The 24145-nt window shown below is 47.3% G+C and overlaps 1 protein-coding gene across 1 annotated transcript; it reads right to left on the bottom strand.

The window, feature by feature from the left end:
• Positions 1–2194: 2194 nt before the first annotated feature.
• Positions 2195–23877, bottom strand: glod4 (glyoxalase domain containing 4). Its single transcript, XM_063031097.1, has 9 exons — positions 23745–23877; positions 17863–17912; positions 14594–14714; positions 12252–12396; positions 8809–8945; positions 4666–4752; positions 4281–4394; positions 3956–4042; positions 2195–2482 (listed from the first exon to the last, which is right to left on the bottom strand). The coding sequence occupies exons 1-9, from the start codon at positions 23832–23834 to the stop codon at positions 2417–2419; spliced, it is 897 nt and encodes a 298-aa protein (XP_062887167.1). The 5' UTR covers positions 23835–23877; the 3' UTR covers positions 2195–2416.
• Positions 23878–24145: the final 268 nt, after the last annotated feature.

Below are 24145 nucleotides of genomic sequence, written 5' to 3'. Positions count from 1 at the left end.
AAAAAGGAGGATTGACGATAGGCTTGACCCACAAACCTGGAAAGGGAACAGAACAAATAAGAGATACCGGGAAGGAGAACGCAACCAATACTTCAATAGTGTAAATAGCCCAAGAAGAAAAAAACTAAAACGTGAAGCCCCTCCCACCACATGACCCCAAGGCTAAATCTAAAACAGACCAGCCAGAAAGAAGCAAGCACTAAAACTACCCCCATGACTTCCGATAGACGCTCACTAAACAAGTGTAAATATAAAAAAGATCAGCTAGTTATAAAACAGTAAAAGAATAAAAAAAGTAAATCAATTAAAACAAACACTTAATATAACAGAGAAAAGGCCAGAAAATATAAAAAAAACGCAACAAACCCCAGACCCTATGAATAAACAAAAAAAGAAATGAAGTTATATAAACTAGTTATGAAAACCTACAAAAAAAAATTTAAAAACTACAAAATTTAAGGCCTCAAAGGAAATACGTAGAACGACACTGAGGAAATAACCACCCAGAATCCCCTGGGAAAAAGAAAGGAATGAAGCAGATAGAAAGTAAGTTTAGCAACCATATTAATTAATCAAAAATAAACTTTTCTGCCCATAAAAGGCAAAAAAAATTAAGGCCGACAGATTCACAACCTCCGATCAAACGGAGAGTTAAAAATTACGATTAAGATGTTGAAGGTGAAAATTAATCCAGATAACTCTGGGCATCCGATGGAGATTCAAAAAAACGGAGGGCTCCGTCAGGCGTACGTATCCTTAGACGTGCTGGGTAAAGCAGCGCTGGTTTTAAATCCATCTTGTAGAGTTCCGACATCACAGATCTGTAACGAACCCGTTGATCCCGAATTGGTTTACTGAAATCCTCCACAAACCGGAAATGAAGATCCAAAAAATCAATGAAACCTTTAGATCGAACGAATCGAAAATGTTCCTCCTTGTCTTGAAAGTAATGAAAACGTAAGATGACATGTCGAGGTTTATCTGACTTAGACGAGTATGATGGAACTCTGTGAACACGATCCAATAACGGTGGTTGGTCAGGAAATACAGTAGGAAATGCATCTTTTAAAAGTTGAGAAAAAAACTTCATTGGGTTATCAGATTCAGCAGCTTCACGCACCCCAATCATTAGAAGATTCTGCCGTCACATTCTGGATTCTAAGTCAGAGTTTTTAAAGGTCAGAAAGTCAAGTTTCTTCTTCATTATATTAATTTCTTCAATTTTCCCCATCTTGAGTTCATTTTGTTGCGTGGATTTTTGAAGATTAGATATAGCCGACTGATGTTCCGTAACAGATGTTTGTATTTTATCGATTGAATCGGCAATTTTCTGGAAATTAATTGAAATTTCCACACGAATCAGCTCCGTAATAGAGGTTGAAATTTCCCTTTGAATTAGATCCGATATAGCTTTCAAAGTCACCGGTGGTTCAGTCGGAGGAAAATCGGTACCTTTCGGTCTGACCAGAGGTTTACCGTCCTTCCCATTTTTTCCATTCTTAGACATAGCAGACCTTAAAAGCATCCGATGATCAAAGAGCCCAATTTGTTTCAAAGTATTGTAAAAGTCGATGCCTTAATGGTTAGTTAAAATATAGCTGATCATAAGAAGAAAAACTCAGAGGTAATGGAGCGAGTCAAGAACACGACTTCACTCCATGAGCTCTACCGGAAGTCCCCTGAAAACACAATCCGAGATGGCACAGTAGCATAGCAGTTAGCCTAACGATCTACAGTACCAGCAATCCGCAGCGGGTTCAATTCCTGCCGCTGTCTGTAAGGAGTGTTGTACGTTTCCCCCATGACCACATGGGTTTCCTCCACATTCCAAAGACACACACACAGGTTAGTGTTGGTAAACTGTGGGTACGCTCTGTTCGCGCCAGAAGCGTGGCGAAGCACATTTTCAGACTATGCCAATCGCTGACACCAATGATGCATTTCACTGTGACAAATCAAACTAATCTTTAAAAAGTCTTCTATCACTGTTGGTTAGAAGTGCTTACTTATGTAAGACATAAAGAGCACAGGGAGCCTGAGATGTAAAATTGAGCGTTTTTTGCTCCGTTAAGAACCTAAACAAAGAATCAGACCAGAGAGAGCCCACACACCCTCACGTAGTTACCATAACCAATTATCAACACCAAGGAAGTGACACCATAGGGATGAAATAACAGAGACAAGAACTACCGGGTCAACATTTCCACCAACCAGTGTAACTATAACCAAACTTTATTGTGAAATAATAAACAATTTTGGTAGGGGGGACAGGTTTACTTGTCAAAGAACATGGTGGAAGTCTCTGGTGACCATTTTCCATGTCAGGGAAACAGAGAAATGAAATCATTCCTTAAACAACACAGCCCCTCGGAAACACAGTCAGCATGATCCATGCACAAGCACCTCCAGCCCCCTTTCACGCAGACGGCTTTTGCTTACGATGCTTGGCAAACCACTCGTTGCTCTTGTCTGCTGCTATGGCCTGTTGGGAAGAGGAAAGCAAGGGTCACTCCCTCAGCTGGTGGATTAGATACTCTCAGTCCCCCACACTGCAGACGTCATCCACCTCCTCCCCCAGGCTTAAAAACCCATCCATCCACCCACCCCAAGCCATGCTGGGCTAGGGATCACTCTGGAGTCATGAAATTACGGATGAACTAAAAAGAGAACCGGTCGTCAGGAAATAAAAACTGTACTCAACTTAACTCCCCGTGGCTAGTGAAAGCAATTATTGGGTGCAGGAGCTGATGATGCTGCCCCCATTGAAATAACATAGGCGAAAGCAAAACAAAGCAGGGGTTCCCAATTTCTTTTATGCCATGGACCAATGCCATTAAGCAAAGGGTCCGGGAACCCCTGCACTCAATGAATGTTCCTGCTATTAACACATTGCTGAAGGTCTATCCCTGCCACCCGGGACAGATCTAGCTTGTCATTTAACCTTCCAGTTAGTTATATATTCATGGTGTCGTCTTTCAACACTAAGAAAAGGGATATATTTTGGGTGTCTGGAGTGTGACTCAGTGGCCTTTGAAGCAGACACCAGTAATAATTATTCAAAGGGATTCTGCTAGTTGCCATTCTAAATGTGAAATTCTGTAAATGTACCTCACTATATCCCACATGTTAAGGTTAAGGTGGTGATTATAGCAATTAAAATTGCAAATGTTTGTTATCTTTGAGCCAAAGAAGCATGAAGAACTATAAAACTGTCAGGAGAGTGAGATTCCACTGGCTTCTTGGAGGTTTGCTGTGTGCATAAAGTGGGCTTTTATATTTCCCAGTTACAGCTCCTGCGTCACTCAGTTTTAGTCAGTCACAACACTCTTTAGTACAGGACCTGCTCAGGTCACACACGTCCTTATGAACTAGTGTTTGTGGGACTGGTGAGATAGATGGGGAACAATTGCCCCAGTTGCCCCTGTTACCCTAGTGGAGCAAATGAGTTCCATTAGAAAGCATCCATATCAAAGATCACCCAAACCACCAGTAACAAACATTAATTCAACATCACCAGTCACACCTCAACATTAAACCCAAACCACACAAAACACAATGTACTTGATTCTCATGGAAACTCTCCCAGCACAGCTTCCTGCTCATATTTATCTAGACTGAATGAGGGCTTGTTGCATTTATAGCTCTGGGATCCGAGTGTTTCATCACCCACAACGGTCCAGTGAACTTTTAGATAATGCACACCGTCTGATAAATGAGATCTGTAAAATGGAAGCACTGATTCAGTTTCCTTAGAAAGTTAAAGGCTTTCCAAGCAAAGCACGACTAGTTGGACTGACCCTTCACAGAGCTAGCAATGCCCCCCTTCTCTGTCTTAACACCAGTTCTGAGTTACAGCAGGAAGGGAGTGGAAAACCATCTATCCATCTGAATGTTTTGCTTCCCATCCAGTCTGACTACACACTCCGAGTGAGGTGAGGTTAATGCTGGGACTCACATCGTCTAGTAGTTTGGCAGCACTGGGATCCACCTTGGAGAGTTCACGAAAAGCTGCATCGCCCACAAAGCAGATCTCATGGCCGTCCTTGTGGGGTGGGGGAAACAGAACACAAATGAGTTCCATTGCACAGCGACTACACCAGACATCACCCAAAGCACCAGGGCAACAAACACAGTATCGACTGTACACTCAGCACCAGATATCACCCAAACATCCGGTGTAACAAACACTCAGCACCAGACATCACTCAAACATCCGGTGTAACAAACACATTACTCCAAGCATCCACAAGCCACCATGTCGACACAGTAGTCATGCTCACCGGATCTGCCAGGATCACCACATCCACCGTCGCTTTTCCTGGGGTTTCCAGGCTCACCAACGCCGTCAGAATCTTTTGCTTCTCTTTCCTCATCTGGGTCTCTACACCTGGTAACTTAGTAAAACACCAATCTTCAGCACTTTCAATTAGGGGACCAGGCAGGATCCCTAACCACTAATAATGACCTTTGTTTAGCACCTGGGATGGGGCAGCTAAAACTGGGGGAAAAGCTGGTGGGGAATTCTCCTCTGTCCATGGCCAGAACAGTGACCCCTAACACTAGATGACCACTGCGATCTACACCATAGGAGGCTTGATGGTCAACAGGTGTCATTTATAATAAACGGCCTGTTAGCCTTCCTTTGTCTGTTAGCTCCATCATTACCTGCTCTCTCGGACAAGAGAATGCAATCCTTCCGTAGGCTGTGGCGTGGTCGACAGGGCACCCAATATCCTGGAGTTCCAACTTGCACTGTAACACAAGCAAGGCAACACGTCAGCTCTTCTGCGGCACAGCCCCTCGAGTTCACTTCACTCTGGAAAGATGCTGACTGGCCTCCGAATGTCAATCAACGCCTGTCACAGCTCAGGCTGTAGCACACCTGATTCTCAGTCAGAAGGTGGCGGATTCAAGCCCCACGCCTCGGGCAACAAAATATATTTAATTATTTATTTATTGCGATTTGGCTTGAAGTAGGCCCTGCCTGCCCTTCGAGCCATGCCACCCAGCAATCCACCAACTTAATCTGAGCCTCATCACGAGACAACTTAAAAGGACCAACCAGCCCACCAATCGGTATGTCTTTGGAATGTGGGAGGAAACCAGAGCACCCAATCACGGGGAGAGCGTACAAACTCCTTACAGACAACGGTGGAAATTGAACCTGGGTCATCTGTACTGTAAAGAGTTGTGCTGACCACTACGCTACCGTGCCGGCAAGGGCGGGGGGGGGGGGTGACCGCCACAGAAATGAAAGGAGTTGCCTTCTGCATCAGACACTAAAGCAATTTCTGTCTCTCTGGTATGTAGAAATGAAAAAAAAACACACCAGATACTGTTCTGATTGTGAGTTGAGTAACTAAACCATTATTTTACCAAATCCCTCGACTGTCATATTGTTAGTAAGAAGCTGCCTTTTGCAGCACTAATGATCTGGCTTCAGTGCTGCCTTTGTGGAGTTTGCACGGTCGCCCTACAACCACAACTGATCTTCTCCTACATTCAAAGACGTGTGGGTTGGTAGGGGACGTTGCGCAGTGGGGTTTGAGCCGAGCTGTCGGGCCGCAGGAGAAGCTGGATTGGATTTGGGACGGCTGACCTGTTGGGGACCATGTGCCTGCCTGCTACTCAGAGGTACCGGAGTTGGTGCCTTCAAGTTGGCAGGAAGGTGGGACGCAGTGAAACCGTGACTGTCTTGGACGTTTCTTCTGCGATCTCAAGACCCTGGGCCATTGATTGCCCGAGGGGGTCTGCTGCCCTTGTTTGGTGGTGAGGGAGCAGTGTGGTCTCGGTTATAGCTAGGACTAGGCCTCAGTCCTCGGGCTTGTGTTGTAGCATGGTGCTTGGGCTTGGTCAGGGGGTGGTTGCTCCCATTAGTACTGCCCCCCAGTGCTGAATCAGCAGAATTACCAGCTGGACTGCCAAGAAAAATCAATTAGCAGGACTTGTCGCTTGTCGGTCAGGAACTTGGTCTAAAAACTTGGTTTTTTTACATGATTATCTTCTTTTTTTCCTTTCTCATTATTTAGAATGCGCTTGTATAGTTTTGCACCTTGGCCCCAGAGGAACACTGTCTCATTCCGCTATATCCATATATGGTTGGACTGACAATTAAACAACATGTTTGATTTAATTAACTGGCCACTGCAGAATGCTGCTCGCGGGTAGGGGTACCGTGGCACTGCCAGTAGAACGGCTACCTCCTAGCACTAGCGTCCTGGGTTCAGTTCCTCCTGCGGGGAGTCTGCACTCTCCCTACGACCTCGAAGTTGCCTCAGTGTGCCCTGATCTCCTCCACGTCCCAAAGATGTGTGGGATGGCCGGTGAGCTGCCTACTGCAGAATGCTGCTAGTGTCTAGGCGAGTGGAGGACTCTGGAGGGAACCTGATGGAAACGTAGGGAAGAATAGTTACAGGTCCTCTCAGGTAGGAGCCATCATCTGCTAATTGAGGTTGGAGGAGCAACACCTTATATTCCATTTGAGCAGCCTCCAACCTGACTGCACGGTTTCTCTAACTTCCGTTAATTTCTCCACCATCTCCCCACTCTTTCTCCATTCCCCATTCTGGCTCCTCTCTGCTCCTCACCTGCCTATCACCCCCACTGCCCCTCCTCCTCCTCCTTCTCCCATGGTCCACTCTGCTCTCCCATCAGATTCCTTCTTCTCCAGACCTTTATCTTCTCCACCTTCTCACTTTATCCCCACTCCCTCACCAGACTTCACCTATCGCCTGTCAGCTCGTACTCCTTACTCTCCCTCACCTTCTTACTCTGGCCGCTCCCACCCCCCTTTCCAGTCCTGATGGAAGGGTCTCCAGCTGAAACATCGACTGTTTATTCCCTTCCGTAGATGCTGCCCGACCCACTGAGTTCCTCTGGCATTTTGCTTGCGCTGCTCTGGATTTCCAGTGACTGCAGAACCTGCTGTGGTTACCGGTCCTCCCCCAGCTTATGAACACCTGATCCATGAAGACATGGAGGAGTGCTGGGGAGGCCAGCGAAATGGACTCGCTGTCTGCTGCAGGGCTGTGGGGGAGGTTGGTCCACGGCCACAGTTCCCACTTACAAACCATTTACGTGAATTCCACTTGTACGGCTCTGAGCCCAGATGCTAGCAGCCCCATTCGTGAAAACCCAGAGCTACAGAAACTGCAAAGATCTCTGACATGACCCCTATAATTTCCTACAACCGCCTCGATGACTACAGACCGGTGGCATTGACCTCCCACAACATGAAGACCCTGGAGAGACTTGTTCTGGAGCTGCTCCAGCCTATGGTCAGGCCAAACTTAGACCCCCTCCAGTTCGCCTACCAGCCCCGACTAGGAGTTGAGGATGCCATCGTCTACCTGCTGAACCGTGTCTACGCCCACCTGGACAAGCCAGCGAGCACTGTGAGGGTCATGTTTTTTGACTTCTCCAGTGCGTTCAACACCATCCGCCCTGCTCTGCTGGGGGAGAAGCTGACAGCGATGCAGGTGGATGCTTTCCTGGTGTCATGGATTCTTGATTACCTGACTGGCAGACCACAGTACGTGTGCTTGCAATACTGTGTGTCCGACAGAGTGATCAGCAGCACTGGGGCTCCACAGGGGACTGTCTTGTCTCCCTTTCTCTTCACCATTTATACCTCGGACTTCAACTACTGCACAGAGTCTTGTCATCTTCAGAAGTTTTCGGATGACTCTGCCATAGTTGGATGCATCAGCAAAGGAGATGAGGCTGAGAACAGGGCTACGGTAGGAAACTTTGTCACATGGTGTGAGCAGAATTATCTGCAGCTTAATGTGAAAAAGACTAAGGAGCTGGTGGTAGACCTGAGGAGAGCTAAGGTACCAGTTACCCCTGTTTCCATCCAGGGGGTCAGTGTGGACATGGTGGAGGATTACAAATACCTGCGGATACGAGTTGACAATAAACTGGACTGGTCAAAGAACACTGAGGCTGTCTACAAGAAGGGTCAGAGCTGTCTCTATTTCCTGAGGAGACTGAGGTCGTCTAATATCTGCCGGACGATGCTGAGGATGTTCTACAAGTCTGTGGTGGCCAGTGCTATCATGTTTGCTGTTGTGTGCTGGGGCAGCAGGCTGAGGGTGGCAGACACCAACAGAATCAACAAACTCATTCGTAAGGCCAGTGATGTTGTGGGGATGGAACTGGACTCTCTGACAGTGGTGTCTGAAAAGAGGATGCTGTCCAAGTTGCATGCCATCTTGGACAATGTCTCCCATCCACTACATAATGGACTGGTTGGGCACAGGAGTACATTCAGCCAGAGACTCATTCCACCGAGATGCAACACAAAGCGTCATAGGAAGTCATTCCTGCCTGTGGCCATCAAACTTTACAACTCCGCCCTTGGAGGGTCAGACACCCTGAGCCAATAGGCTGGTCCTGGACTTATTTCCTGGCATAATTTACATATTACTATTTAACTATTTATGGTTTTATTACTATTTAATTATTTATGGTGCAACTGTAACGAAAACCAATTTCCTATGACTATGACTTTGCCCCTGGTATTATGCATTTCTGCCGCAGGGAAAAGTCTGGCTATCCACTACCTATGCCTCTTTTCATCTCGTCCAGCTCTATTGAATTACTTCTCCTTCTCTCTAGCTCACTCAACCTATCTTCATAAAGCATGTCCTCTGGACCAGACGGCATCCTGGCAAATCTCTTCTGAACCCTCTCTAAAGCTTCCACATCCTTCTTATAATGAGGCGACCGGAACTGAGCGCAATACTCAGCTCCCCGAGCTCGCACCGTTTGCCCGCGTTTTGTGGATGTGCACTGGCCGCAGCTCACCTGATCGTCGGCGTAACCCAGCAAGACCTGCTTCTTGGCGTCGTCCTTTTCATAGAGTTTCATCCCGAGTAAATCGCACCAGTATTTGACTGCGGCCTGCAGGTCTGACACAGCCAGGGTCACCTTCTGCACCGGGTCTGCAGAGCAACAGAGGCTTTAAGCAACACTTGAAATTCAATGGAAACACTTAAAACTCATCAAGTGGCTGTACTCCCGTGGTGGAGGCAAGTACTCAACCTCCCTTTCCCCCCCAGATACGGGCAAGCAACTCCCTGATGTATTCACATCCTGCAGTCCAGTTGTAGACCTGGTGCCCTGCTGCAAGGAAATCCAGGACAACACACACATTCAAAGTGTTGAGGGGAACTCAGCAGGTCAGTCAGCTTCTGTGGTGCCCCTCCTTCCCTTTCATCCATGATCCACTGTGCTCTCCTATCAGATTCCTCCTTCTTTACTTTTTCCACCTATCACCTTCCAGCTTCTTACTTCATCCCTCTCCCCTACCCATCTTCCCCCTCACCTGGTCTCACCCATCAGCTGCCCGCTTGAACTCCACCCCCACCTTCCCCAGGCTTTCTATTCTGGCTCTCGCCCCGCCACCTTCCTTTCCAGTCCTGAATAAGGGTCTCAGACTGAAATGTCGACTGTTTATTCCCCTCCACAGATGCTGCCTGACTTGCTTTGTGTGTGTTTGCTCAAGATTTCCAGCATCTCTCGCGTTGAGGACAACTAAGTTTGAGATGGGTTACAGGCTTCGAGCTTTGGCTTCCCCCTCAATAAGTTAACGTTTGAGCCAGACACAATGATTAACGTGCAGTGTCATAAACATTAAAACAGAACACCACAGCACAGTACAGGCCCTTCAGCCCACAATGTTGTGCCAACCTTTTAACCTAGTCCAAGATCAATCTAACCCCTCCCTCCTACAGAGCCCTCCACTTTACTATCATCCACGTGCCTAGTTAACAGTCTCTTAAATGTCTCTAATGCATCTGACTCTACCACCACCCCTGGCAGTGTGTTCCTCATACCTACCACTCTATGCATACAAAACCTGCCTCCGACTTTCCTCTAATCACCTTAAAGTTCTACCCCCTCGTGTTAGCCATTTCTGCCCTGGGAGAGAGTCTCAGGCTGTCCACTCACCAATGCCTCTTATCATCTTGTAGATTTCTGTCAGGTCACCTCTCATCCTCTTTCACTCAACCTTTCCTCTCTAATCCAACCAGCATCCTGGTAGATCTCCGCACCCTCTCTAAAGCTTCCGCAGCCTTCCCATAATGTGCTGTTGCCACCGGCGGGGTAGTGGCGGAAATTAATGGTGGGAAGAGAGCGGGAGGAGGGAGTCAGGGAGGATACAGAGAACCAGGGGTGGGTCTGCAGCACAAGGGACATGGACACTTCAAGAAAAAGGACAAGGTGGGACTGTGTGACAGCCAAGGAAAAACACAGTCACGTAACACGCACACAAAATGCAGGGAAACTCAGCAGGGTAGGCAGCATCTATTGAGAAAAATAAACAGTCCGCATTTTGGGCTGAGATCCTTTATTATTCCTGACGAAGGGTCACAGCCCAAAACATCTGTTTATTCCTCTCCATACATGCTGCTTGACCTGCTGAGTTCCTCCAGCATTTTGTCTGTGTTGCTCTGGATTTCCAGCATCCAGAGGTGCGGCTGTAAGGAAACCCAATTTCCCTCGGGATCAATAAAGTATATCTATCTATCTATCTGCAGAATCTAGTGCCTATACTGTAACTCCCTATTGGAGAACTCCCATTTAAGTGCACGGTATAGCCTCTGTAAGAATATCTTCATTCTTCTGCAGTCGGTCAGGAGTAAGGATGATCTCCTTCCGCGCTGGGTTTGTGGGTGAGAACACTGCAGGAACCAGAGGCTTCCCAGGTACTGGCAGGGAGAATAGCGTGGTGACCCACTCCTTCTGCCGTTCACACGGGGCTTCTGTGAGCTCGTGACGCACCCGCTCCAGGCTCCAATACTACCCCAAACCTTCCTTCTCTACTTTGAAGGGTCCTGAACCTGTGTGGATACTCCAATTCTTCAAAGAAACTCTGAATACATCTTGAATATTTCCATTTCCAATCTCTTCCCAAGATAAGAGCATTTCTGGCACCAAGCAGATCAACGTGGTCTTCCCAACCCAGCCGTCCAGCTACACTCAGTGACTCACTTCATTGACCGTTCTGCTTTTATAAATTACTATAGATCGCACATTTAGACAGAGACATAATGTAAAGATTTTTACTCCTCATGTACGTGAAGGATGTAATAAAGTCAATTCAATTCGGTACACTTGCTCATTAATGCAGATATCCGCCAATCATGTGGCAGCAACTCAATGCATAAAAGCATGCAGACATGGTCAAGAGGTTCAGTTGCTCTTCAGACCAAATGACAGAATGAGGAAGAAGTGTGATCTCAGTGACTTTCACCGTGGAATGATTGTTGGTGCCAGATGGGGTGGTTTGAGTATCTCAGAATCTGCTGATCTCCTATCTTTTTAACGCAGAGCAGGGGTTCCCAACCTGGGGTCCATGAACTTCTTGCTTAATGATTTTGGTCCATGGCATAAAAAATAATTATATAATATAATGTATAATTAGGGCCTCAATACTGGAGACATGGGCCTGTGAGAGGAACAAATATTGATTTGATTATGCTCCGAACAAAATATCAAACAGTCAATACTAATCGGACTCTTCTTCCATCTTGGGAACATGATCCTTGTTTAACCCTCTCTGCACCCACCCCTGCCTCCTTCTTTTCTATAGTGCCAGGAGTCAGATCAGGGATTCTACTCCCATCACTGTCTGTAAGGAGTTTGTACGTTTTCCCCGTCACCTTCCTCCGGGTGCTCCCGTTTCATCCCACGTTCCAAAGACATACCGGTCAGTAAGCTGTGGGCGTGCCAAGTTGGTGCTGGAAGCATGGCAAAACTTGCGGCACATCTGGTCTTAAGCTCAAATTATCATCATTATGCGCTGTGTTGCAAGACGTGAGCGATCAAGCGATCACGGTCTGATGACCATGACTGTTCTTGGCAAATCCTTTCTACAGAAGTGGTTTGCCATCGCCTTCTTCTGGGCAGTGTCTTTACAAGACGGGTGACCCCAGCCATTATCAATACCCCTCAGAGGTTGTCTGCCTGGCGTCAGTGGTCACATAACCAGGACTTGTGATGTGCACCGGCTGCCCATACAACCATCCACCAGCTGCTCCCGTGACCTGGGATCCTGGGGGGGGGGGGGTCAGCAGGTGCTACACTTTGCCCAAGGGTGACCTGCAGGCCAGCGGAGGAAAGGAGGGCCTTACACCTCCTTTGGCAGAGACACATCTGCACCCACCACCCTCAAGTTCAAATACTGCACCAAACCATGCCAATTTTCTAACAACCGATTAAAAGGAACTAGAATGTGTCCAAACCTGACCCAGGCTGCTCCTTATCCACCAAGTAGAATTTGTATCCCCCTGGGGCCTCAGTAACAAACACTCCATTGTGAGTTTCAGTCAACGGCCATCCCTCCTTCTTGGCATTGCTCACCGCCTGACTCGACTGGAGCGTAATTCCCTACAGAAAGAAACAATGTAAGATCAGATGCTAGTGACTAGTGGTGCCCCGCCCTGCAAGGGTCCGTGCTGGGACCCTCGTTGTTTGTAATATGCGCAAATGATCAGGATGCAGATGGGGCGGGAAAAATGGGGAAATTCATGACAGTTGTGGAAGCGGCTTATAGTGTGGACGGGTAGAGATTAACTAAAAGGAGGGGTCCAGCCGGGATATCGGAGGAGCTGGCCTGGCTGCAGACTGTGTTGCCTTATACTCGGAAGCCCTGGACTTGGTGCAGTATAACCGTGGGAGGTTGTCTCTGACATTTCACTTATGATCGCACAACTCTGTTGGACAGTACAGTACAGGCCTGTTACCTTTTGTCTGGTGAAGGGACAGTCGACACGGGAGCTGTGCAGCCTTGGTTGTAGCAAGAACTAGGCCTCAAGCCTTGGGCTTGCCTGCTGCCACAGACCAGGTGATAGATGCGGAAGTGTGCGCTGAGCTTGGCTAGTGCTGCCCTCCAGTGTTCGAGTGATGGAATGACAAGCCCGATTGCATGTGTCTGCACACTGCAGGGAGACTGTACCATCAGCTGCTGGACATTGTCGTTCAGGGTCCTGGACTATAGATATGCTTCTTTTTCCAAGTGAATATGCTTCTTTGCTCGATATTTTAAATTATGTTACTCGCTATTTTTGAATGTTGCTGGCTATGTTGAATATTTTGTACCTCAGCTCCAGGGGAACGCTGTCTCACTCAACTGTATCTATGGATGGTTTGAATGACAATTAAATTTGATTTGATTTGATATTAATTAAGAAATGGGGGGGGGGGGAAGGAGAGGGACGAGCACAAGCCAGCAGGCGACAGGTGAAGCCAGTGAGGGAGAAGTTGGGGATAAGATGGAAAGCTGGGAGGTGATAGGTGGAAGAGATAATGGGCCGAAACAGGAGGAATCCGATAGGAGAGGAGAGTGGTCCATGGGAGAAAGGGAAGGAGGGGCACCAGAGGGAGGTGATAGGCTGGTGAGGAGAAGGGGTAAGGGGGGGAGCCAGAACGGGAAATGGAAAAACACAAAGGGGACGAGGGAGAAGTTGGAGAAATCAATGTTCATGCCATCAGGTTGGAGGCTACTAATATGAGGTACTGTACTTTGGGATCACTTGTGCCAGAGAGTCCAGGTGGGGAGTGGAGTTTGGACGTCCGATGTCTGCGGGTCTGGGGCCAAGGACCAGGAGTCGGAGACCCAGAGGTGGCCTGTCTGTGTGTGCAGGTGGGCAGTTAAGGAACTTCTTTGGCTGCTGTTCCGCTGAGCATCGTGGGCACGCTACACTGGCACCACGAAGTTCGACGACACTTGCGGGCTGGCTGCCAACACAAGCAACACATCTCACTGATTTTCAATGTACCTGCGAAGGAGAAGTTCGGCCAAGTACATGCATGGGAGGGGTACGGACAGCTACGGTCCAAGTGGTCCCACGTCAATGGGACGACGCAGAGTAACACTTTGGCATGAACTAGATGGGCTGAAGGGCAGTCTGTGCTGTAGCTTCTATTAAAAAGTAATCGACGTAGAATTAGTGTTAATGGTTGGATGGCACAGTGGGCTCACTCTCTCTCACTCTGTATTCAGTGTAGGAGAGGCAGCGGGCAGATCAACCTCTACCCACGCCCCACTCACACCCTCAGATCACGGCTTAACCGAAAGCAGAAAACTATATAATCACTCAGCAGGTCAGGCAGCATCTGAGGAGAAAGCAGAGTCAACGCAATATCCCTTTGCTTTGCACTATTTAACGTTTCAGGGCAAAGATCTTCCAGGACAAGAGAAATGTGAAGCTATGTCAACTTGTCAATCTTCAGGACGTGCCACCCCCAGGGATTGGAGCTGATATTATTTTGTGACTTTATGTGCTGTGTGGGACGGTGTGCACCGTTTTCCACCTTGGTCCCAGAGGAACAATACTTCTTTTAGCCATTAACATAAGTGTGGTTTAATGACTGACCATAACCTTGAACTTGAACATAAAAACAAGTCAGCTTTAAATAAATTGAAATAAATTAGAACATGGACGAGTACAGCCCACAACGCCGTGCCAAACCAGCTAAAATGCAAATCAAAAACACCCCTCCTGTTTGTCTGTGATCATCCTTATCAAGCAAACATGCACCCCAAGCAGACAGAGAGAGACAGATGGTTAAGAGACACCCTTACCAAGAAGTCATTGCCCAAGCGATATTCACCCACTCCGTAATTATACGTTAACTCAGACACGAAGTGCGTATCCTCGGGGCCATAGCCAATCATGGTCTTGCTCCATTTGCCGTCATAGGGTCTGTAACAGAGATTAGAGAATTCAGGGCACTTACAATTCCTACTGTTCGCTTTCTGGCAACGTCCATATACTGCCTCAGTGTAGCTACGTACGGAGAGATCTGTCTGGATAGCAAGCAAGACCAAGTTTTCCCAATGTACCTCAGCGCATGTGACAGTAATAAACCAACCACTGGTTATTCATCATCGCTGGCAAGGCCAATGTTCACTGCCTCCTCCTTAATAGCCTGTGAGAAGATGGCACTCAACCACTGTCCTTCTAGTGAAGGTGACCTACCTGTGCCATCGAGCGGGGTTTCTGGATGTAAACACAGTGGCAATAATGGACTGGCAAGGTCAGGCTCCCCGCCATCACACCAACTCCTCAAATACAGAAGATTGAACTGAACACATTAAAGGTTCCTTTAACAAGGATGTTGCCGGGACTTGAGAAACTCAGTTACAGAGAAAGGTTGAATAGGTTAGGACTTTATTCCCTGGAGCGTAGAAGAATGAGGGGGGATTTGATAGAGGTATAAAAAATTATGATGGGTATAGATCGAGTGAATGCAAGCAGGCTTTTTCCACTGAGGCAAGGGGAGAAGAAAACCAGAGGACATGAGTTAAGGGTGAAGGGGGAAAAGTTTAAAGGGAACATTAGTGGGGGCTTCTTCACACAGAGAGTGGTGGGAGTATGGAATGAGCTGCCAGACGAGGTGGTAAATGCGGGTTCTTTTTTAACATTTAAGAATAAATTGGACAGATACATGGATGGGAGGTGTATGGAGGGATATGGTCCGTGTGCAGGTCAGTGGGACTAGGCAGAAAATGGTTCGGCACAGCCAAGAAGGGCCAATGGGCCTGTTTCTGTGCTGTAATGTTCTATGGTTCTATGGTAACCTACCCCTCCACCACTACATACACATCACCTAGCAACTCTTTACATTTGTACAATCACTCTGTGTATATTTAACACAGTTACTTGGACAATGTTGAAAGGCCAGTGTGCGCAAGACTCTTGCGCTGTGCAATTTCCCCCCCGTGACAACATGTGCGCACTGAATAATTTCTTCAATAAAAACAGTATAAGACAGTCCTAAAATCTGCAAACAAATCATCACAAAATATCGCATTGTCAACACCATCCACATCAGAAACTGGAAAAGGAAATGTGATCAAAGAACACTGAGGCTGTCTACAAGAAGGGTCAGAGCCGTCTCTATTTCCTGAGGAGACTGAGGTCCTTTAACATCTGCCGGACGATGCTGAGGATGTTCTACGAGTCTGTGGTGGCCAGTGCGATCACGTTTGCTGTTGTGTGCTGGGGCAGCAGGCTGAGGGTAGCAGACACCAACAGAATCAACAAACTCATTCGTAAGGCCAGTGATGTTGTGGGGATGGAACTGGACTCTCTGACGGTGGTGTCTGAAAAGAGGATGCTGTCTAAGTTGCATGCCATCTTGGAAAATGTCTCCCATCCACTACATAATGTACTGGGTGGGCACAGGAGTACATTCAGCCAGAGACTCATTCCACCGAGATGCAACACAGAGCGTCATAGGAAGTCATTCCTGCCTGTGGCCATCAAACTTTACAACTCCTCCCTTGGAGGGTCAGACACCCTGAGCCAATAGGCTGGTCCTGGACTTATTTTCTGGCATAATTTACATATTACTATTTAATTATTTATGGTTTTATTACTATTTAATTATTTATGGTGCAACTGTAACGAAAACCAATTTCCCCCGGGATCAATAAAGTATGACTATGACTATGTGATTGTGTACGATCGTGAAATATATTTAACATGCCAACGAGGTAGAGGCTGACAACCTTTTGTGCGCAGTTTAAATTCCTTTGTCTGCCAGCAGCAAAAGATGTGCACATGCGCACGCCTTCGAGGGAATATTGCATGTGGAGAGAATGTTTCCCATGGTGGGAGAGTCTAAGACCAGAGGACACAGCCTCAGCATAGAGGAGCGTCCTTTTAGAAAGGAGATGAAGAGGAATTTCTTTAGCCAGAGAGTGGTAAATCTGTGGAATTCATTGCCACAGGCAGCTGTGGAGGCCAAGTCATTGGGTGTATTTAAGGCAGAGGTTGATAGATTCTTGATTAGTCAGGCCACGAAGGGTTACAGGAAGAAGGCAAGAGATTGGAGCCGAGGGGGGAAATGGATCAGCCATGATGAAATGGTGGAGCAGACTCGATGGGCCAAATGGCCTAATTCTGCTTCTATATCTCACTGTGTTTCAGAGGATTACTTTGAGATTTATTATGTTCTTTATGCTTATGGCGTTTTTTCAGTACTGCATTGAATGCTACAGAGGCCCTGTACAAGAAGGGACAGAGCTAACTGTACTTCCTGAGGAGGCCCTGGTCGTTCAACGTCTCACTACTCTGCTGCAGATGTTCTGTGACTCGGTGGTGGCCGGCAATATCTATTCTGTGCCGCAGTCTGCTGGGGCAGCAGGGTGAGAGCAGCTGACGCCAAGAAAATCAGTAAGTTGATCAGGGAGGCTGGTTCTGTTCTGGGGGTGGAACTGGACTCCCTGGTGGTTGTGTCTGACAGGAGGATGCTGCAGAAGCTATGGGGCATTACGGACAGTCCCTCTCACCCCCTCCGTGACATACTGGACAAACACAGGAGCACCTTTAGTCACTGACTAACACCACTGAACACCACAGGAGACCCTCTCTCCCTGCGGCTCTAAGACTCTACGACCTCTCCTCCTTAGGTATATAACTAGATAGTTTCATTGCACATCTGTACTCTTTGATGCACATTTTGTATTTTTTCGTACCTCTAACGCTTACATTTTGTATTTCTGACCGAGCAGCTTTGCAACAGTAATTTCCCTTCGGGACAAATAAAGTTTTATCTTACCTTATCCAGAGTAACAAACATTTCATTTCCCTTTACACTTGAGTACTGAAGAATGACGTATTTAAAGTTTGGTGCAATTAAACATTCCTGGCATGGTTTTGTGTTTTGTCCAAGCAACCAAAAACTAATGGTGATTGGAAAGCAACCAGTAACTTTACTGCCCTGGGTTAATTACCCTTCACTCCCACAAGCAATGCAAGGCTTTTCTCACCCGTTGTTCATTCCCCCTCCATAGATGCTGCCCGACTTGCTGAGTCTCTCCAGCATTTTGTTTGTGCTACTCACCCATTGCAGCTTGCTTTACAGCCTCCTTCAAACTCTTCGTGTCGCAGGACCTGTACAAACACCCAACAATAGGTTACTCTCCATGGAACTGTCGGATTGAGGTGCAGAATCATTTATTTTTGGAGTTTAACTTTGTCATGAGACATAGAGGCAGAATTAGACCATTTGGCCCATCGAGTCTGCTCCGCCACTCCATCACAGCCAATCCATTTTTCCCCTCGACCCCATTCTCCTGCATTCCCACTGTAACCTTTGACACCCTTACTAATTAAGAACCTACCAACCTCCACTTCAAATGCAGCCAATGATTTGGCCTCTGTAGCCGTCTGTGACAAATGAATTCCACAGACTTACCACCCTCTGGCCAAGGAAATTCCTCCTCACCTCTGTTCTAAAGGGACGTCCTTCTATTCCTGAAGGAGGGTCTGGGTCTGAAACGTCGACAGTTTATTCATTTCATAGATGCTGCCTGACCTACTGAGTTCCTCCAGCATTTTGTGTATGGTCCTTCTATTCTAAGGCTGTGCCCCTGGTCCTAGACTCCCCCACTACAGGAAGCATCCTCTCCGCATCCACTCTGTCTAGGCCTTTCAATATTCAATAGGTTTCAATGAGATCCCCAATTATTCTTCTAAACTCCATCAAGTACAGAACCATACATTCAATCATTCTGTGAGTTTTCCAGTAGGTACAATGGCCTCTTTTTCTGGAAACTTCTTTGCTTCAGTGGTAGGAGTCATGTCACTTGAATCTTATGGGCTAATTGTTAGTGGTGGAATTTTGGGCATTTCTAGACTGGTATGAGAAGACCATGACTTCTCTTCAGTCTTTCTCTTTCCTTTGTCTCTCTCGATGCATCTTCTTTCTTCTTTGTTCTCATAACATTTAATAAAACAATTGCAAGCAACAAGTTTTATGCTTAGTAATACACACAAAAAGCTGGAGGAACTCAGCAGGCCAGGCGGCTGAAAAACAGTAAACTGTCGACATTTCAGGTGGAGACCCTTCAGCAGAACAGGAACAATACAGATTAGGTCAGGGTAAGAAGGTGGGGGGGGTGGGGAGAGGTAGGTCTACAAGGTGGTAGGTGATAGGTGAAACCGGGAGGGAGAGGGGTGCAGTAAAGAGCTGGGAAGTCGATTGGTGAAAGAGATAAGGGCCGGAAGAAGGGGGAATCCGATAGGACAGGGGTCCCCAACTTTTTTTGCACCGCGGACTGGTTTAATATTGACAATATTCTTGCGGGGGGGGGCAGTGTTCAACTCACTTCAACATGTCTTTTACAGTTAGGGTTGCCAACTTTCTCACTCCCAAGTAAGGGGCAAAAGTAGCAGTCAAATCCCGGGACACTTTACCCCAGGAAAGACTACCATGACCATGAAGCCTTCGCGGGCACCTGTGTGCGCATGCGCGTACGTGCCAATTTTTTCCCCACAAGTTGGTTTTGGCTTAATCTTCTCGACTACACTGTACATATATTATTTCTACTTTATATAGGCTGTGTATTTATCATATAATTCCTGCTTTTACTATATGTTAGTGTTATTTTAGGTTTTATGTGTTATTGGTATGATTTGGTAGGTTATTTTTTGGGTCTGGGAACGCTCAAAAATTTTTCCCATATAAATTAATGGTAATTGCTTCTGCACTTTACGCCATTTCGGCTTATGAACGGTTTCATAGGAATGCTCTACCTTAGCGGGGGAAATACGGGACAAGGGGGGTCCCGTATGGGACAAACCAATCTCGCCCAATATATGGGATGTCCCAGCAAATACGGGACAGTTGGCAACCCTGTGTCCAAGTTCAACAGTGCGTGACAGGGAATGAGGAAAGGCGCAGCTGACTCATATCGTTTCCTCGCGGCCCGGTAGCACATGCTCTGCGACCTGGTGCCGGTCCGCGGCACGGTGGTTGGGGACCGCTGCGATAGGAGACCAAGGAAGAAATGGAAGGGGGAGGAGCAAGAGGGAAGTGACGGGCAGGCAAGGAGATATGGTGATAGAGCGAAAAGGGAATGGGGAAGAAGAGGGTGGAGCCAATTACTGCAAGTTTGTGAAATTGATGTTCATGCCATCAGGTTGGAGGCTACCCAGATGGAATATAAGGTGTTTCTCCTCCCAACTCGAGCGTGGCCTGATCGCAGCAGTAGAGGAGGCCATGGACTAACATGTCGGAACGGTGAGGCAGGCGGACGGACGGGGACAATTCCCAGAAGTTGGAGAAATCGATGCTCATGCCACCAGGTTGGAGACTACCCTGACGGATTACAAGGTATTGCTCCTCCGATCTGAGTTTGGCCTCATCGCGGCAGTAGTTTATGCCTCATCCTTGACTTCTGAAGAACCTTTGGATCACTAAAGTTCCAGGATTCAACTGAATGGAGGTTAAGGAGACTTCTGATGGAGATGGGAGACATCAGGGAATCCTGAAGCTCACGCAGTTGCCACAAAATCCCTATGGGCAAGGGCCACAGTTTAAGGTCCTGTTGTGACTGCACAACGAGGGCCTGAAATCCTCAGGTAAACAGTGCAAAAGAAGCAATACTGAAACTGTGCTCACGAGTTCACGTGCCTGGTCTCCACCCAAAAACTTCCCACCACAGACGCTGCCCGACTTGCTGATCAGCAACAGGCCTTAGAAACTCAACGGTCGTCCATTCCAACAAGATGTTTGTTAAGGAACGCCGCCAACTGCCACATTCAATGCCGAGGGACCCAGTTAACCTCGGTGCAGCCAACACAAAGGTTTTGAGGAGAAAGACAGCAGTCTAGGGATCTTCTGTCACTGGACACTGAGGGGACTGGGTGGGGAGGGGATGAAATGAGTGAAATTTGTACTACCCCAAGAGGCCACGAGTGCTATGAACACTGCCGATGTGTAGAAGTGATAACACCATGAAAAGTGCAACAGACGTATGCGTCACCATATTCAACCATGAGAGCTTTCCTTGTTCCTTGCAGGCATTCACAGTAGAACGAAGAAATACAACAGAATCAATTAAAAACGACACAGCCGATGTTCAAAAGAAGACAATCAATGCAAATAGAAAAAAAAACACTCAGACACCGCTTAGTGCTGAGGATACATTCCTCGCAGGTGGAGCGCTTTGTAAATCAGTGTTATGCACATAAATGGACATCTGTGCCTGATTTTAAAAAAATCAAACCCGAGACATACATCATTTTATGTAAACACAGTAACAAACACACAAATAAGCCTGAACAACAGGAATTCTGCAGATGCTGGAAATTCAAGTAACACACATCAAAGTTGCTGGTGAACGCAGCAGGCCAGGCAGCATCTCTAGGAAGAGGTACAGTCGACGTTTCAGGCCGAGACCCTTCGTCAGGACTAACTGAAGGAAGAGTGAGTAAGGGATTTGAAAGTGGGAGGGGGAGGGGGAGATCCAAAATGATAGGAGAAGACAGGAGGGGGAGGGATGGAGCCAAGAGCTGGACAGGTGATTGGCAAAAGGGATATGAGAGGAACACGGGACAGGAGGTCCGGGGAGAAAGAAAAGGGGGGGGGACCCAGAGGATGGGCAAGGGGTATATTCAGAGGGACAGAGGGAGAAAAAGGAGAGTGAGAGAAAGAATGTGTGTATAAAAATAAGTAACAGATGGGGTACGAGGGGGAGGTGGGACATTAGCGGAAGTTTGAGAAGTCAATGTTCATGCCATCAGGTTGGAGGCTACCCAGACGGAATATAAGGTGTTGTTCCTCCAACCTGAGTGTGGCTTCATCTTTACAGTAGAGGAGGCCGTGGATAGACATGTCAGAATGGGGCTTCATCTTTACAGTAGAGGAGGCCGTGGATAGACATGTCAGAATGGGGCTTCATCTTTACAGTAGCAAAAAGTAGCGGCAAAAAGTCACGTCGAGAAGATCTCTCTTTGTTTTATTGCTTCGCTCCCAGTCAGGGTCATCACCAATGAACTGGTCCATTTTTATCTTGTCTGCATTTTTTTTTTATCGTTGATGTAGCCAATTTCAAGAGGCACCAACATCGACCTGACGCTCACCAGCTTCCAAACACCGTATCACTTCCAGTTCCCCATCCATGCTGATTTTTTTTTCCTAGACACCTTAGCTGGAAGTTGCAGAATGTTCTCCAGACATCATGGGTGAAAAAAAACAGAAGGAACTGGCAAGGGAGTAGGAATGTTTACACCTGCAGGGGAGGCAGAGAGTAAACTTGTACGTGATTGGCTACGAGTGGCTCAGAGCGCAAGCAAAGCACTCTCATTGGCTGATTGAATGTTTACTGTAATAGAAGGTTCAAGTATTGCTCAGAATGAAGTTTTGTCGTTTTTAAAAATTTCAATAAGGAATTGAATAACCAGGTTGTAACATATCAGTGCTTTGTGGGGTCTGAGTGTATTAAATAAGTAAATAAACAACACTAATTACATGAGTTGTAGAGTCCTTGAAAGGGAGTCCATCGGTTGTGTAATCCATTCGGTTTTGGGGTGAGTGAAGTTATTCATGCTGGTTCGGAGGCCTGATGGTTGAAGGGTATTAACTGTTCCTGAACCTGGTGGAGTGGGGCCCAAGGCTCCTGTACCTCCTCCCCGATGATAGCGAGAAGCAGGCAGGGCCTGGTTGGCGCAGAAACTTGACGATGGGTGCTGCTTTCTTGTGGCCGCGCTCCTCGTAGAGACGCTGAATAGCGGGGAGGGCCGTACACACGACTTTGCGGAGGCTAAACACCAGCAAGCGACGTTTGGACGAGTACGTGGCTGGGAAGCGAATGGAGGAGTTTAGTTCAAGTGTGGGTCGATGAGACTAGACAAGAGTAAGACTTTGGTGCAAACTAGATGGGCCAAAAGGCCTGCTCTGTGCTGTGATCTTTTTCTGTAACGGTATAGTCATACAAACACAGAGTTGGACACACACAGAACGGTGGAGGAACTCAGCAGGTCAGACATCAGCTTTCAAGAAGGGTCAGAGCCGTCTCTATTTCCTGAGGAGACTGAGGTCCTTTAACATCTGCCGGATGATGCTGAGGATGTTCTACGAGTCTGTGGTGGCCAGTGCGATCATGTTTGCTGTTGTATGCTGGGGCAGCAGGCTGAGGGTAGCAGACACCAACAGAATCAACAAACTCATTCGTAAGGCCAGTGACGTTGTGGGGATGGAACTGGACTCTCTCACTGTGGTGTCTGAAGAGAGGATGCTGTCCAAGTTGCATGCCATCTTGGACAATGTCTCCCATCCACTACATAATGTACTGGGTGGGCACAGGAGTACATTCAGCCAGAGACTCATTCCTCCGAGATGCAACACAGAGCGTCATAGGAAGTCATTCCTGCCTGTGGCCATCAAACTTTACAACTCCTCCCTTGGAGGGTCAGACACTCTGAGCCAATAGGCTGGTCCTGGACTTATTTCATAATTTACATATTACTATTTAACTATTTATGGTTCTATTACTATTATTTATGGTGCAACTGTAATGAAAACTAATTTCCCACAGGATCAATAAAGTATGACTATGACTATGAAAAGACTAAAGAGTCGACGCTTCGGGCCGAGACGCCTCATCAGCAGCTGTCGATCTGTACACCTTCCTTTCCCGCTCTTTACTATTCTCACTAATTCCCCTTTCTTTTCCATGGACGCTGCCTGACCTGCTGAGTTCCTGCGGCATTGTGTGCGCATTGCTCTGGAGTTCCAATATCTGCAGTATCTCCTGTGCTCATCTGTTTATCTTTTGAAACAAAAACGAACACCTGCCACTCCACGTGGTTTAGCCTGTGAATCCCGCAAAGGCCCCTCATCGTCTGCCGAGATAACCCCGCCAAAGGGCACGGTGGGAAATTCGCGACTGGGCCGCATGACACCCACCGGCCCGCTGCGGAGAGAAGCATCAAGCTCACCTGCATGCCTAAGACATCTCTGTAAAACTTAGCGCTGCGACTGCGATCGCCAACTTTGAAGACAAAATGCAGCGCCCTGCCCGACACCATGGCTGCAGCCGGAGCGGGCCGCCGCCGCCTCACGTGACCGCGAAGTCACCTGACCCCCGCCGATTTGCTACAAGTGCAGCTCTAGGCGCATGCGTGCCAGTTAGAATTAGTTACTGCTGTCGGACGCTCTCTTTATTCTGTATTTGTTTGAGGAAATGTGGAGTAAACAAGAGCGAAACTTAAAAGTAAAAGCTCCAAGTATTGGAAAAGCCCAACTTGTGTTAAAAAGATACAATGTTTGAGACACGCACAATAGGAACTCAGCAGGTGGTGCGGCATCTTTGGAGTGGAATAAACAGTCGAACACTCGG

This window comes from Mobula hypostoma, chromosome 23 (assembly GCF_963921235.1).
Source record: "Mobula hypostoma chromosome 23, sMobHyp1.1, whole genome shotgun sequence".
Lineage (NCBI taxonomy): Eukaryota > Metazoa > Chordata > Chondrichthyes > Myliobatiformes > Myliobatidae > Mobula > Mobula hypostoma.
Note: the sequence above shows the minus strand (reverse complement) of the source record. Positions and strands in the feature narration are given on the sequence as shown.

What these genes read in the sequence shown, in the direction of transcription:
- glod4 (XM_063031097.1), bottom strand. Translation starts at nt 23,834, where the DNA reads ATGGTGTCGGGCAGGGCGCTGCATTTTGTCTTCAAAGTTGGCGATCGC. An exon ending in GCTTGGGCAATGACTTCTTG is followed by an intron (nt 12,397 to 14,593) that starts GTAAGGGTGTCT and finishes TTCTTTCTGTAG; the next exon opens with GGAATTACGCTCCAGTCGAG. An exon ending in TGGTGATCCTGGCAGATCCG is followed by an intron (nt 4,043 to 4,280) that starts GTGAGCATGACT and finishes CCACCCCACAAG; the next exon opens with GACGGCCATGAGATCTGCTT.